The 14435-nt window shown below is 34.6% G+C and overlaps 2 protein-coding genes across 6 annotated transcripts; both read right to left on the bottom strand.

Moving 5' to 3' along the window:
- Positions 1–988: 988 nt before the first annotated feature.
- ZnT77C (Zinc transporter 77C) lies at positions 989–7955 on the bottom strand. Of its 4 annotated transcripts, none has more exons than XM_034325766.2 (8): positions 7819–7955; positions 3376–3568; positions 2987–3112; positions 2460–2758; positions 2034–2278; positions 1776–1954; positions 1634–1720; positions 989–1564 (listed from the first exon to the last, which is right to left on the bottom strand). In XM_034325766.2, exons 2-8 carry the CDS (start codon positions 3562–3564, stop codon positions 1184–1186), a joined length of 1506 nt encoding a protein of 501 aa, XP_034181657.2. In that variant the 5' UTR covers positions 3565–3568; positions 7819–7955; the 3' UTR covers positions 989–1183. The 4 variants fall into 4 exon arrangements, with proteins under 4 accessions (XP_034181657.2, XP_034181655.2, XP_034181656.2 ...); XM_034325764.2 differs by lacking the exon at positions 7819–7955 and adding an exon at positions 5135–5276; XM_034325765.2 differs by lacking the exon at positions 7819–7955 and adding an exon at positions 4388–4529.
- Positions 7956–9644: 1689 nt separating this feature from the next.
- Positions 9645–14397, bottom strand: klhl10 (kelch-like protein 10). 2 transcript variants are annotated; one of them, XM_034325759.2, is made up of 9 exons: positions 13943–14397; positions 13381–13681; positions 12814–13129; positions 11982–12434; positions 11532–11701; positions 11287–11456; positions 11067–11225; positions 10790–10994; positions 9645–10506 (listed from the first exon to the last, which is right to left on the bottom strand). In XM_034325759.2, exons 2-9 carry the CDS (start codon positions 13605–13607, stop codon positions 10227–10229), a joined length of 1980 nt encoding a protein of 659 aa, XP_034181650.1. In that variant the 5' UTR covers positions 13608–13681; positions 13943–14397; the 3' UTR covers positions 9645–10226. The 2 variants fall into 2 exon arrangements, with proteins under 2 accessions (XP_034181650.1, XP_034181651.1); XM_034325760.2 differs by having other exon boundaries at positions 10385–10524.
- Positions 14398–14435: the final 38 nt, after the last annotated feature.

Here is a 14435-nt window from a genome sequence, read left to right as displayed (position 1 = left end):
TGCCAATAGCTACTACATGATTCATTAAGCTCATATTACAGTCTATTTAGAGGTCGACTACTGTGACTTTCGAATTAGCACGATTTAGGTATGAATGAATTGTGATTGTACGTTCGTCGATAAAAGAGAGAGATATTTCATTGGATTATTTAGTGTTTGGATAATGATAAATATTATTCTTGATTGATGGTATTTTTTTGTCTACTGCAATTTGCATATGTCATATATAACTTAAACATTCAGGTGCAATGAAATGATTTTTAATTAATCTATAATGAAAATAGTGGAAGGTTACAGCTAGCAAGGTAAGAAAAGAAAACACGTATAAATAACATTGTAAAAACTAATTTATTATAAAAGAAACAACAAGTTTTTCTTACTTTACAGTGTGTATAAAATATTATTTATATATACATAAACCTTATATAAAAATATTCTATTTAAGAATCATAATATAAAAGGTATTGTTTGATGAGGTCAAGCTTAACTTATAAAATAATCAAATTGTTGAATTTCTAAGTTTGAAATAATACAAATAGTATACAGAACATTATTTACCTATAATAGTCTTAATCATTTCGAGTAATAATCTAATTATGGATATATTAACCCTCGGACGGGTTAATATATTAATTTTCTAAATTTTACACTGTTCTCTTATAAAATTATTCTTTCGTTTAAAGTGATACAATTAACTTTACGTTAATATCCTTGTACACATTTTGGCCAGTTACCTACATAGTCATTTTTAATAAATTGTAAACTTCAACAGTCATTGGCCTCATAAAACGCGTTATCGTCAGTGTTAATACTTCAATCTTGGGTCTAACGTTCCCTCTAATTTTTTTTTCACCTGCACGGATCTATGATTGTCATAAGCGAAGAATTTTGAATAGCGCGCGAAGAGAGTATTGCGAGCGCGGGAACAATTAGATACTGTGCACAGTCGCAGCGCGCAGCTCGGCGGGAACATTGGTCGTAAGCAATGTTTTCTCTAACTTTTTTCTTTATGACACTATTACATATCAAATGTCATTGATTTTTCAAATGACAGAATATTTATTATGCGCGGGAACACTTCATGTTGTGCTCAGTTTGGAGGGAATATTCGAAAAATGATGTTTCTTGTCTATGAATAAAAATAGAAGAAATCTTCGTAACTAGTCACGATTTAAATAAAACGTTAAGATACGGTGTTTTGACTAGGGATGGTACTGGATATTCGTTCACTAATATCTACATTTATGGTACAGGAACTATCATCAATAATATCATCACTATTATTTTGTGTTTGTCTATCGTTTGATCTATCATCTCTTAGTTGATGAGATTGTGAAGAACTTTCTTGATCGTGGGTGATGAATCTCTTCAGATCGATCGATGACGAATCTGGAACAATTTCTTTCTTTTCCAACTTCCTATTTATAGATTGTCCTTGTTTCTTAACCGATAGATCGGAGGACGAATCTTCTATGAATTTTTCTTTGGAACAGCATTGCGAGGAACTGCAGTGCTCACCGTGGCAGCGAATCAAACAACCAGTTCTTCCCATGTTTGGTTTCATCTGTATTTTTACACGTGTATTAATTAACGATCAGAAGATCTATCTTAATTAATAAAACAAATTACGTACCTTATAGAACTCTGGTTGTATAGTAACTTGAGTTATACCCATTTCTATAAAGAAGGCAGTCACTTGATCGGTAATACTGGCATAAACCTACAACAGAAAATCTATTAATCACTTGAATGCAATTAATGGAATGGAAACTCACCATTGGATCCAAGAATATAATATGAACCGTAGATATTATTTTCTGTCCTGTTAATTGCCATACATGCAAATCATGAACGTTCACGATGCCAGGAAAAGCTTCCAGTAATTCCCTTTTAAGGGAATCGATATTTATGTGATTCGGTATCGTTTGAAGCAATATTAAACCAGATTCTTTCACTATTAAAATAGAATTAAATGAATAATTTTGTTCTCAGTGGAAATTGAAGTGTTTGTAATTTTCGGAATTGATACTTACTGTATGGATAACTAAGGACGAAAAGGGAAATTGATGAAATAATGGCAAATAGAGGATCGATGTACTTGGCCACATCCGAGTCAGTGAAATATACTAAAATGGACACCAGGATTACGAAAATGCAGCCAAGAACGTCACGAGAGGTTTCGCGAAAACTTTGACTCTTTGGTATTCCCAGTGGACTCCTTCTGGTCTGCGACGATAACTGCTGTTCACCTTCCTTTGTTTGCTGTGAACTAACATTTCTGGAAACAGATAATACAAATCTTAGATATGGAAGCTTTTTATCAGTAGAAGAATCAAGGTTCTAGTCAAAGATTAATAATTCTGCATAAATGAAAACTATTATTAATAAAAAAGAATCAAAATATGCATAAAATATGCAGTTGAAATATTTCGAAATTTTTTGAAAATTTAGTTGATTACCTTCGAAATATCACGTCCCCGTTCATGGTGACATGCAAAACGATGCCCTGATTAAAAGTGTATCCTCCGATCAGTATGACACAGAATGCATTTAAGAGAATACCGGATGCACCGATCGCTAAAACAGGCATCGGATGATGCATTTCGTCCAGATGATCAATGTGCACCAGAGTCTGCAAAGCTTCGACCAGTAATGAAAAACAAAATGACGCCAGTAAAACGCAGCAGGCCAGCATTGTAACAATGTCTATCCTGGCCCATCCAAAAGTGTTCTTCATTCTTCTGTCTGATCTTGATTGCTAATAAATAAAAATTATTTTTCTTATAATTTTATTTCAGTATGCTGCTTTCTGGTTGGAATTTTTACTAGCTTTGTGATGTAGTGTTTGGAAATACTATTTTTAAGGAGCCTGTTTATTTTTCATTTCTGAAAAGCAGAACCGTCGAAGACACAAAGCAGATGCATGGGAAACACCTCGGAAGCTAAGGACCAGAAAAAAAGATACGTAAGTGCAGTATATTCTTACCTTGGTCTTTGTCGACAAAGATGTCGAGGAACCTCGTTCTTCGCCATTTATACAAATTGCGGAATTTCGTAGGGAACTGGAGGTACTGTTTCCGCTGTAACTGCTACCGCTTTGACGACGGCAATACTGCAAGAAAATAAACAATAATTATATATTATTGAGATTAAAATTGGGGCTCTCTCCATGGTCCGCCGTCCGAGGGCTAAGGTATTCCAATGTTTTACAATATTTCTATATAATAATTACTTGAAAATTTATATAATCTTAATTACTTTAATTACTTTGACTTGGAAATTATACAAATTTTCTGTGATGAAAGGGTAAACTATCCAAAGAAGGGTTGAAAATGTTAGTCCCATCACTGTTTACCATGTAATGGTGACACTTACCTTGATGGACGCGATGCACCCAACAAGTGCAACTATGTTGCATAGCATGTGATAGGCATTGAGAAGTAATGTCAGTGAGTGAGTCACATGACTGGCAACGATCTCGACGAGGAAGAAAGCAGTTGTAAAGAACAGGACTAGGTACAACTGGACCGGCTGCAATCTTCTGAACCATTCTTTAACAGCCATGACCCTGGAGCAAAGGCACACGGTGAACGTTCCTATTTTGTCCTACACACCGTATGAATACGCAACATCACACCGATTTCTTCTAACAACCGATCGGTTACCGTTGCCCTGTCGCACTCTTTTACGGTAATCTTAGCTTTTTCTTTTTCTTTTTCTCACAACTCTTTGAGAAGCTGAAATTTAGAAACAATATATTTCGAACAAATTTCCTACTTATAGATCGTTCGATATTATTAATTGTTTTAATTATCCAGCAGAAAATTCATTTGACTTCTCGAATATTTCCCATGCAAACGCGAATAAAATCAACGTTAAAAATCGTTTGTTGATGTAACACGTTTATGTTTGAATACATCAGCTACGATTACGATAATGACCCCATAATCAACGTTTTCATCGTTGTTCAAGTGGTCTATCACAAATTTACGAAGCGTGAAGCATGAATTCGTCATAATGGCTCTCTTACGAGCATGCAACACCACGTAACTTCCACTCAAAACCACGCTTCCTTCGAACAATCATTCCACTGTAAACTTCCATAGCAAACGAAGTTTTTATATATTTTACAATTTCTGGAAAAGGTAATAATTAATTAGCAAAAAAGAAATTATTAAAAATTTCATAGAAGGTATCCATCCAAGGTTTCTCGTTATAAAAGTTTATACACTTTAATAATTATCTAGAAGCAATTTCTTTTATACTATGATTGTTCGATTGAAAATTTAAACACTGAAAAAATCACCTACATTATACAAGGATTACATAAAATTATTTTAAGCAAATAGTATCGATCACTGTAAGTTCATTTTCAAAATTTACGCACAATTCTTCATAACACTTTCGACGTTGACACAGAAATAGGCAACATACGCGTTGTTTACTTGATAAGACATCCCTAACAGACTCGACAAGATGTAACGGCCGAGTGACACGAGTCCTCGGCTATCAAAATGGTAGAAGAAACGCAATTCAGCTGGCGGATGTGGCTGTCGCTCGAGCAATACAGAAAACGAACAACAACGTGCACCGCCACGATTATCACCAACGGCGGGAATAGATATGATTGATTGACTTAGTCATCGGGGATGAGCATCAAAAATAAACCTAAGTCGAATAAATAAGTTCGATGGAGTTGGGTCAGTCGTGACTCAGCCCTGCGACAACTATTTCATTTAAAAGTGGACCTCTCAGATTTTAAATCAGATGGTTTCGTGCACTAAAAAATAATATCTTTAAAATGAGATTCAAATATATACAGGGTGAAAAGAAAATAGGTAATAATACTTTCGAAGACTTAAATTAATTTATGGTAAATTATGTAATAAATCTGAAAATGCATTTTCTCCTTTTTGAAATATGAAATATCAAATGCAGTAACAACTTTCGTTAAAATATAGAATAGATGATGATTAATTGAATCATTGTCTTCTTAGGCATCTTTTTCATATCCTTCCAAATAATTAAGGGTGGCAGAATCATGATCCACCCTTTATATGAAGTGTTCCATTTTAATTCTCGTATAATTATCTCTTAAATTAATTATTTCATTGAACCTTCTATGATTCACTACTTGAAGGATTATCACTTGGTTAGAATAATAGTCACCAATAAACTTGACACTTCCATCTTCACTTTTCAATATTCCTTTTTATTCAAAGAGTTTATAAATACATAAACTCTTGAATGTATTCAAACGTTCAATTAGTTTGAATACATTGATTTCTTAATTAAAGAAAGCTTGTTCTTTTTCTTGGATAACGTGCCCTCATCAGAGGAGAAGGCAACGCGAACGAAACGGTTCACCGGACAAAACTATATTGACGAGGATGCTACTAACAGCAGGCTCATGAACTCGGTTTGCTCGTCAACATGGTATACAGGGTGTCCCATGCAACTGGGTCCACCTATAGTTCTATAATCGACGAAGCTAGAAAAAAATATTATTAGGAAAAATTGTATTGGTATTGGAAGTGGAGGTGTTTCAAAGATGTCAAGTTCAACTTCATTTTTTCAAATAGAATTGTATACTTTGTTATATATCAATTGAAGCGTATTTTAATTCTCTATAAGAAAATATTAAGGCACTTGGGTCAAAAATCGATTAGTTCAAAAGATATCTTAGGGAGAGATAGGGAGAGATTGATGGTCTCTCCCTAAAATATCATTTGAACTAATCAATTTTCGACCACTGTTACTATATACTTTTTTATAGAGAATTAAAATACGCTTAGATTAATGTGTAGCAAAGTACAAAATTCTATTTGAAAAAATTCTGCTTTTGAAGCTGACATATTTTAAAGTTTGACCCAATTGCATGAGACACCCTGTATACAGTATTCTTTTACAAAGTGTAGATAAGACCCTTGCATATTGTCTTTACCTCGTGATTCCATTAAATTGAATGTTTTATCATTATTTGCCACAGCTTTAATTATCTATGAGTCGTTATAATAAAGAGAATAAAATATTGGTATAGTTATGGAAATAATATTTATTTAGCTTCTTATGTAACTGTTATCTCGAAAATTACTAGTTTTATCATTGTCATTTTTCACTGAAAAAAATGAATGCAATAGATAACAATTGTACGAACTATTATTTGCTATTTTATCATGAAACATATTTCATTTTTAATACACTTTTTATAAGTTCTAGTATTCACAGTATTTGTTAGTGAAAATAAATTGTTCAGAATATTATTACCTATAAACCACAGTAAATTATTCAACTACAAGTTGCAAGGTATAGTACAATCTTATCAGTGAAACTAATTCCAATCTCCTTTATTGCGTTTGCACAGCAACTTGTCATAAACAGATTCAATCTCCAGAATCTGTACGTTTTCATAGATAAAATGTTAAGATAGAAATTCAGACAAGACTTCAGTTAATTATACGAAAATGTTATTCAAATTTGCAGATTTTTAGTGATGTTAATTATTTCAGATTCATGACAGAAAAGTCATGAACCAAAGGTCCTATTCCATAAAGACAAGATAATAGGGGGTCTATTGTGTTCGTCAAAAATTTGACTAGTCATTCTTGACATTTATTTCTTGACTAATATTCGATGACGTGTCTCGAAAACTAATTTACATAGTTCAATTTGAATAATTTCACATTCTTTTGTTGTTTGCTTAATTTTGGACATTGAACATACCTCTAAATATTGTAAAAAAACATGATTTCACTCTTATCACAATTTCTCCATGATGTCTTTTGAAAATTCCCTTTCACAAGTCGTTTTTAAACTGTTCTTGATCAGCCAAGTTACGCTGCTTATGCGTCTTATCGATGAGTGTTTTGAAAAATATACCGCGAAGAACGTCCCTCGACATCACGAACTTTTTAAATGACGTGGTATATTAGTTAAACAATCAATTAAGTTTCTTTTTAATCGTTAATTATCAATTTTAGTTTCGTAGTATGTAATTCATTTTGATCGGTACCTTTTTCATTCACTGTTTACGAATAATTGCTGATACTCGAGGAGTTCTAATTACAGGTGTAATCGAAGGTTACAAATATTCACACGATCTATCAAACGTGTCATTCATCGTCAACTATAGAATCACGTATACAAGTTAGCGACACAAGTTAACTATACACGTGTATGTATCGAGAGGATAGGTGTATTAAATGTGGGGGCCATCAGAGAGTTAGTTGCGAACATCCGGGCACCATAATAGCCTTTGAACTCTGAAATACTCGCTTCACCGATCATTATTGTCGTCTTAATACCACTTAGTAGAAACATTGTTAGCGATGAACATTCAAGATTCTATTATTAATTCGATCCCTCAGGAAGGACAAAGTAAAATCTTTTTTGATCCCATACATGTGTGAAACACCCTGTATATGAAATGAAATGATTCGAAACAATCACCAATCGATCATTATTCTGTTTATTATTGATTCTACTTCACTAATCCAATTTTTTTTTATAAAACAAGTTAAAAAAAAAAAAATCTTATTACAGCCGTTTATCTTATCACCCAAAATAATTGATTAACTGATGTCACAATTCTTTCTGTTTTTCGGGAACGAGAGAATGATATTATCTGTATCGTCTGTAACACTTAAAATATTAAACTAAAAGGCAGTTTTAATTAAAATAAACCACGTTAATTTAGTAATTAAATCTTATGTCCAATTCATTGATCGTTCCCTTGTCGAACACGTAAATTCAGAAACGAAGTTTATTGTGAAAACATGAATTAATGAGCGAATTTTTTCCATACAGACAGTCACTAACCTTATATCAATTAATCGTCGTAATTGCTTCGTTCACTTAATTTCCACCGATGATTGTGCAAATGCAATGGACACGCGTGACCCCGTGACTGAAGAATGTCCGTCTTCTAGTTGCTTGGACTATATCTTTGTCCATTGTAATTATCTGTAAGCTTGACGGCTTCTGATAACCTGGTAGATTATCATTTTCATTATCGGACAATCAACAACATACGAATTCAAACAGCTTCCTGATAACTAGCAATCCATTGATTTTTTCTAATCGTTCGATGCTGAAATTTTGAACCGAATATGCCTATTACTAATTACAATTTACTAAAGTATCATAGAATTTTTTATAAATTCATTATACTAAAACTTGTCAAAAACGAATTTTAGATTTCCTATTTTAAGTTACAGAAGTTAGTTAAGTGCACAGGTATCGAATGGTGCATGATGCATTTGTCGGCACCAGAAGTGAGGGCGTTTAGAATATTTCAAGGCCATCCTGTTTTTTTTTAAATGGAAATATATACTTTTCTATACGTCAATCGAAGGGTCATTTTATTCCCTACTAAAGAGTAGTGAGATACTTTAGTCGAAAATTGATTAGTTCAAAAGATATTCTAAGGAGAGACAGGGAGAGACTGACGGTCTCTCCCTAGGATATCTTTTGAACTAATCGATTTTCGACCTAAGTACCTTAATACTTTCTTATAGAGAATTAAAATACGCTCCAATTGATGTATAACAAAGTACTCAATTAAAAAATTTAGACCTCAAAATTTGTTTTATAGTAAACAAAATAGTTAGCTTTTTGCAATAGTGTTTGAAAAACTTAATTCCCAATATAACAAAGTTCTTATAAATCCATGAATATAAGAATTTATTTATTTCTTCACACTTTTAATTGAAAGTTTACCCGTGTCCCTATTCTTTCGACAATAATGACCCAATTATTCGTATGAAATAGTAAATTTGATACTTACTACTCTGGTTTATCGAGACGTATTAGGTTGTCCATGATATAGAATACTCCGTTCGTGTGAAGTAGACTGTTTCTTAATAAAATCGTTAAATTGTTGATGATCTACTGGCAAAGTGTTAGCGTCGCTTCAGGAATAGATTGTTCTGGAGAACGGAGAGAGCAGCTGGACTCTCCTTTCTATCGTTTCTCTATTTTTACCTAACGGTTTAGGCTATCATATCCAAACTAATCATTCTAATTATCTATTCCCCCATAAATTTCAATCCTAGATTTTTTAAATGATTTGTAATAGCTAGGCTCAGGTATGCAATTTGAAGACTTTCTTTTCACATAAGATGTGTTACATACTGTAATAAGAGGGTCATGAAATATGGTTTTATATCACACGATTCCGGAAGTATCAGTTTATTTTAATTTTAAAGCAATAGTTTTTTATAGAAATACAACCATACATTATACTTAATATCCTAAAAAGAATTTCGATATTTAAAATATAATTCATTACTAATTATAAAGAACTAATTTATAATAAACTCCATGACGAAACGCTGTATTTCAAAGAGACTGCCATAATACAAAAAAGCTACAACTATTCAACACTTCATTTTTTTAAAATCCCGCTAAATACGTGGCGTCATCTACTGTTTGGTGCTAAAAATGAGCTTTTTGGTTCCACCGATAGGGTGCGCAAGGAATATATTGTTCTACAGTTCTTTTCTTCACTATCAGAGGCGCCACTGTACAAAATGCGGGAGTTCCCCTTACAATTTGAAACACTAACATTGTTAAAAATCACTCTTTTGTCTTATTAAAAGCAATAGTATCCTCCTGTTAATTAATTGAAAAACAAATGAGATCGAAAGATTCTATTAATAGCTTCTTTATTAACTGTTGTAGGATTTTATTTTAGCCATTTTTGTTAATGTTCTTTGTCAGGGTTATTGACATTTACAATCTACATTTCAATAACCATTTGTTCTCTTATTATTGTTTAAAGTTCATTTATAAGTATAAAGTCGTCTAATAAACTTGGTACAAAATCATATCACAAAAAGAGCTAATAGAAACATGTATAAGAGTAAAACATATTTCAGTTAAGAAACTCGGGTAAATAAGAATATGAAAATATTATGCTGTTCAACAAATATGTTATAGCTTTGTATAATATGCAATGACAATAGAAGTGCATATTGCCTGTTGAATAGAAAAATGAAATTCCTGATTTTCATTAAAAACTTTGTCGGATCAAAAATATATGACACCTAGGTGCAGCTGCATCTCGTTCACTCCAATGCACCCAGTTGCATGAACGTTTTCGTTGAATTTAATTACAGATTGATCAGCAATTCAGGATGCTCGTTGTTCCTCGTTTCAATTATCATTCGACAGGGCATAAAATGAATGCTTTCAAAGTCCCATTTCTTAATAACTCCATTCTGTCGTTAATTTTGTCTAGGTTCACTGCTAGTACTGTTCGCCTGCGATATCGACGATGAAGCAGATATATTTTCGTGGTTCAACATGTTCTCGCGGTTCTGATGCATTTGATCCTGTTGATGTTGATGCTGACTACGGTGCACCTCCAGTGCTAACAATTTCTGTCGTTTTTCTTCCATCAAACGTTCTCGATGCTTGTGAATGTAGTCATTCACGTTCGGTAAGCCCATAATTACGCAGGCTGACAACGCTGAACGATATACATTCATATCTGTTGCTTCGTACCTGTAGAAAATATTTCATCTAATGGTAGATTTAACACGTAGTTCTGATCGAAGGCCGTAGATCTACGTTCTGTAAAGCAAACAAGCCGTAGCACCTGACAACGTAGATCTACCCTATTGCAGTGCCGGATTAAGGGGAGATTTAAGGTAGCTCTGTTTATCAATCAACAGGTTTGATAGCATCGGGCCAAGGAATCTTAATCCGGCCCTGCCCTTTCGAATATACAAATTTTACAATTTCAGGAATTTATGGTAATATTTGCCGATAATTGTTTAACATTCACCATCCATTCGTTTTTTCATCGTAACATTCAACGTGATAGATGGTGGTGACACCGTTGAATCCTCCGATTGCAAAAATCATGTCATCGATCACTCCGATCGCGAAATTACTGCGTGAATTGTACATATCTGGAATTTGCGTCCAAACGTTAGTGGCGGGATTATATTTTTCACCGCTGCACATTCTGGATATCCCATTGAAACCTCCTGTTTAAAATTGCTGGATTACTTTAGGTGCCTCGAATCAATTAGAGGAAATATCGTTCATGGATTAATTACCAATTACGTATACGTGACCGTGATAGGCTATGCAGGATACTCCACTTCTACGGGATCTCATCGGAGCGACCAGTGTCCATTGATTGGTTTCTGGATCGTACACTTCGGCCGAGTTTAAACATTCGTGTCCATTGAAACCACCCGTGATATAAATTTTATCTGTGTTATAAATAAATTAGAAATCGATTCATAGATAACAGTCGTGGATGATTTTCTGTACCGTTTAAAGTAGTTGCACTGGCGTCCGATCTTTGGCAATTCATCGACGCAATGAGAGACCATTGATTAGTTTTGTAATTATAACGTTCCGCGGTGCTTTGTCGATAATACCCATCGTATCCTCCCATCGCGTAAATCAGATCGTTGAGTACTGCGACGCTAACGTAACACCTGGAATTGTTAGTAGAAATATTTGTGATATAAAATTTAGCGAAGAATTTGCATGATATAAGGTATAATTTGAACCTTCTGGCGTTCATTGGAGCAATTTCTCTCCAAACTTTGGTGACAGCGTTGAAGCAACGGCAACTGTTAAAGTAATCAGATCCGTTGAAACCACCGATTACGTAAATGTTAAAACCGACCACCGCTGTACTATGATATGCACGAGGTCCGATCGGATCTACCTCTTCCACCTTTCAAAATAATAATGGACAGCAGTAGGTGCTAAATAATTTTCTGTGATGAAGTAGTATCGCGTAATGGTCAGGTCGAGTGACTGGATGTAAAAATGGAATAAAGATTTTTTTTTTTTTCAATGATTGCAGTAAGCATCTCTTTTGGAAAATAAAATTATCAAAATCTTGGTAAATGATATTTTGAAATCATATCGAAGAGTGAAGTAAAAGTGCATAAAAATTGTAGGAATTTTGTGAAATACCAAATGTATATTAGGAATAAAAGAGAAACATATACCTTAACCCATCGATCAGCTCTGGTGTCGTAAGTTTCGATGAAGTTCGTCGGACTTCTGCCGCTCCAACCACCTATGGCGAACAATATTTCATGGGGTACCCGTGGTCGTGCGATCTTTGGCGTGGGTATCTCCCCATCTTTTTGCGTGATAATCTCGAGATCGTACAAAAATTTTAAGGTTTCGATAATAATAGGCCGGCACGCGTCGTTTCCAGTAACGTACGGATGATCCTTCACATTCTCCAAGAAGAATTGTGTATCCAGTAGTCCGAGGCGAATGTTCTTCATCAGATCGACTATGTATTTTTTTCGTGATTGGGGATCGTGATCGATCCATTTCAATACCAGCTCCCAAACGGTGTCCTCGCTTTTCACGTTCAGCTCGTCAGCACCGATCAATGCTGTCAATTCTTCTATCGGTAATTCAAGTATTTCCTCGCTTCGCTGAGCTACCTGCGTTCGGTACGATTTATGCAAATGTCGGCAATTTACATTCATTGATTAACGTTAACGGATAATTAACACGCTGCCATCACATCAATTTTAAATTTTGGAATCTTAGAGTCTTAGAATTTTAGAAACTTAAAATCTTAGGATTTTGGGAATATTTAAATTTTGGAATTCTGAAATCTAGAATTATAGAATTTTCGAAATTTTAGAATTTAGAACTTTGGAAGTTTGAAATTCTGGCATTTTGGAATCTTAGAACTTTCCTATTCTGGAATTTTGGAATGTTAGAACTTTCCTATTCTGAAATTTTCAGATTTTTAGAATCTCAGAATATTAAAAAATATTGAATGCAGCTGCGAGGAGGCAGTGGAAGCGTAATGACCTGCACAAAGTATCTCATGACATAACGATACGTGCTGTTCTCCAGCCCCTTGCAAAAGTGTTCTCGGGCGAACCTCATGACGCTGATGCAGTTTTCTGCTGCTAGATTTTGCTTCAGGTACTCGCAGCAGAGTTCGAGAACACCGAGAACGTTCAAATAATCCGCGGTGACCAACAACTGATAGACGTTCTCGTTATTTATGCTGATGGATCGCAGGTACGCGTACTCCAGAAGGAGATTCATCATGTTACTGCTGACACCCGGTAACAATACGTCCGTTTTTTCCCGCGAATGCAACGTTGTCGTGAACAGTGTTCTAAAGATTAAATTTTTCATTTTCAGATTGCTGTACAACTACTTCATCAGTGGTACGTACACCTAGGAGCATTGTAGACTTTCTTAAAGAAAAAGGCGATGTAAGGTAAGAAGACTTCATCACTTGTTATAATTTTTTGAAATTAAAATAATAGAATTAATATTAAATAAAATTTTCTAAATTTAAGTAACATTCCTCTTCCTCTGAAATGCCATTTTCCTTACAAAAGTTTACCATGCTCGGTACTGTACCTAAAGTACGGACTACACGCCGACAAAATGGCTCGGTGAATCGGAAAAATGCCTCCATCTTCGAGTCTTATAACAGCATCGCAAAGTAAATTATTCTGTCGAAAATCATAGAGAGATTGCATCGCTTGCGTGCTCATGCATCGGCCACCGCTTTCAGCGATCAAACGCTGCGTGTTCGTTTCGCAAAAGTCGATTTCTTTGTCGCTGTCGTTTGAATCTACATCCATATCAAGTTTTCGTTGAGATCTCTTCTAAAAATCCCCGACAAAGATGAACCACGTTGTCCAATTTTCAGAGTTTCCTAACCAAAGTTCTCTAATCAAATTGCTATTTAATTAAAACCCTACTTCCAAGTCGCTTAAAACATTCGTACCAAATTAGGTAAATCTACTTACTGGAAAAGGGCGATGATTTATAAATCGCCCTGGGCTCGAACATTTTAAGCAAGAGTTCTAGGGTTAATGCGTAAGAATAGAAGTATCCAAAATTTTATCGAAACAAATGTTTCTTCGTTTCATAATTATATTTTTCATAGAATGACGCGTTTCCGATTGTCTCTTACCTGCGAATCGAAGAGTATTCGAAGAACTAGAAATTTATCAATCGTCCAAAAGGTTAAGGTTTCACTCGGTTGTCAATGCTTTCGATCGACTGAACCTTGCAATTTTCACGACTTTGATCTTCAAATGAGCAGTTCCAAGTGTTAACTTTCGTGATTTTGTCAGGTACGATTTACATAATCAAGGTGAGGTACTAGCGAAGGAGATTCATACGCGTTGCAATTTCGGATGTGTCAAATGTTCTCTGACACGTGGACGGACGGACTTGAAGACCGGATTGTACGATTAGGATTTTAAAGGTAGAATTGACGTGGAGTGGGACGAGTAGATGGTTGACAGAATGGTACGAACTATTTAGTTGTGATTTTAAAAGACAGTGAATGTCGCTTCTGGCTGTGACATAGGTCTTACATGTCCGCCGTTCAGTCTAGGACTGTCTGCTAACAAATGAGGATTCTCGTGGCAAGATTCATGTAGTAGCACGGTTGAAATTAG

This window comes from Osmia lignaria, chromosome 5, assembly GCF_051020975.1.
Source record: "Osmia lignaria lignaria isolate PbOS001 chromosome 5, iyOsmLign1, whole genome shotgun sequence".
NCBI lineage: Eukaryota > Metazoa > Arthropoda > Insecta > Hymenoptera > Megachilidae > Osmia > Osmia lignaria.
This window is presented reverse-complemented; position numbering and strand designations above follow the sequence as displayed.

Excerpts from the sequence above, each read along its gene's own strand:
- ZnT77C (XM_034325763.2), bottom strand. Across the intron at positions 1,955-2,033 it reads CGTCCTTAGTTATCCATACA|TGAAAGAATCTGGTTTAATA; the intron begins GTAAGTATCAAT and ends CTATTTTAATAG. Across the intron at positions 1,721-1,775 it reads TTATATTCTTGGATCCAATG|GTTTATGCCAGTATTACCGA; the intron begins GTGAGTTTCCAT and ends TTTCTGTTGTAG.
- klhl10 (XM_034325759.2), bottom strand. The coding sequence starts at position 13,607 with ATGGATGTAGATTCAAACGACAGCGACAAAGAAATCGACTTTTGCGAA. Across the intron at positions 13,130-13,380 it reads GCGTGTAGTCCGTACTTTAG|AACACTGTTCACGACAACGT; the intron begins GTACAGTACCGA and ends TTTAATCTTTAG. Across the intron at positions 11,457-11,531 it reads GCTCCAATGAACGCCAGAAG|GTGTTACGTTAGCGTCGCAG; the intron begins GTTCAAATTATA and ends TAACAATTCCAG.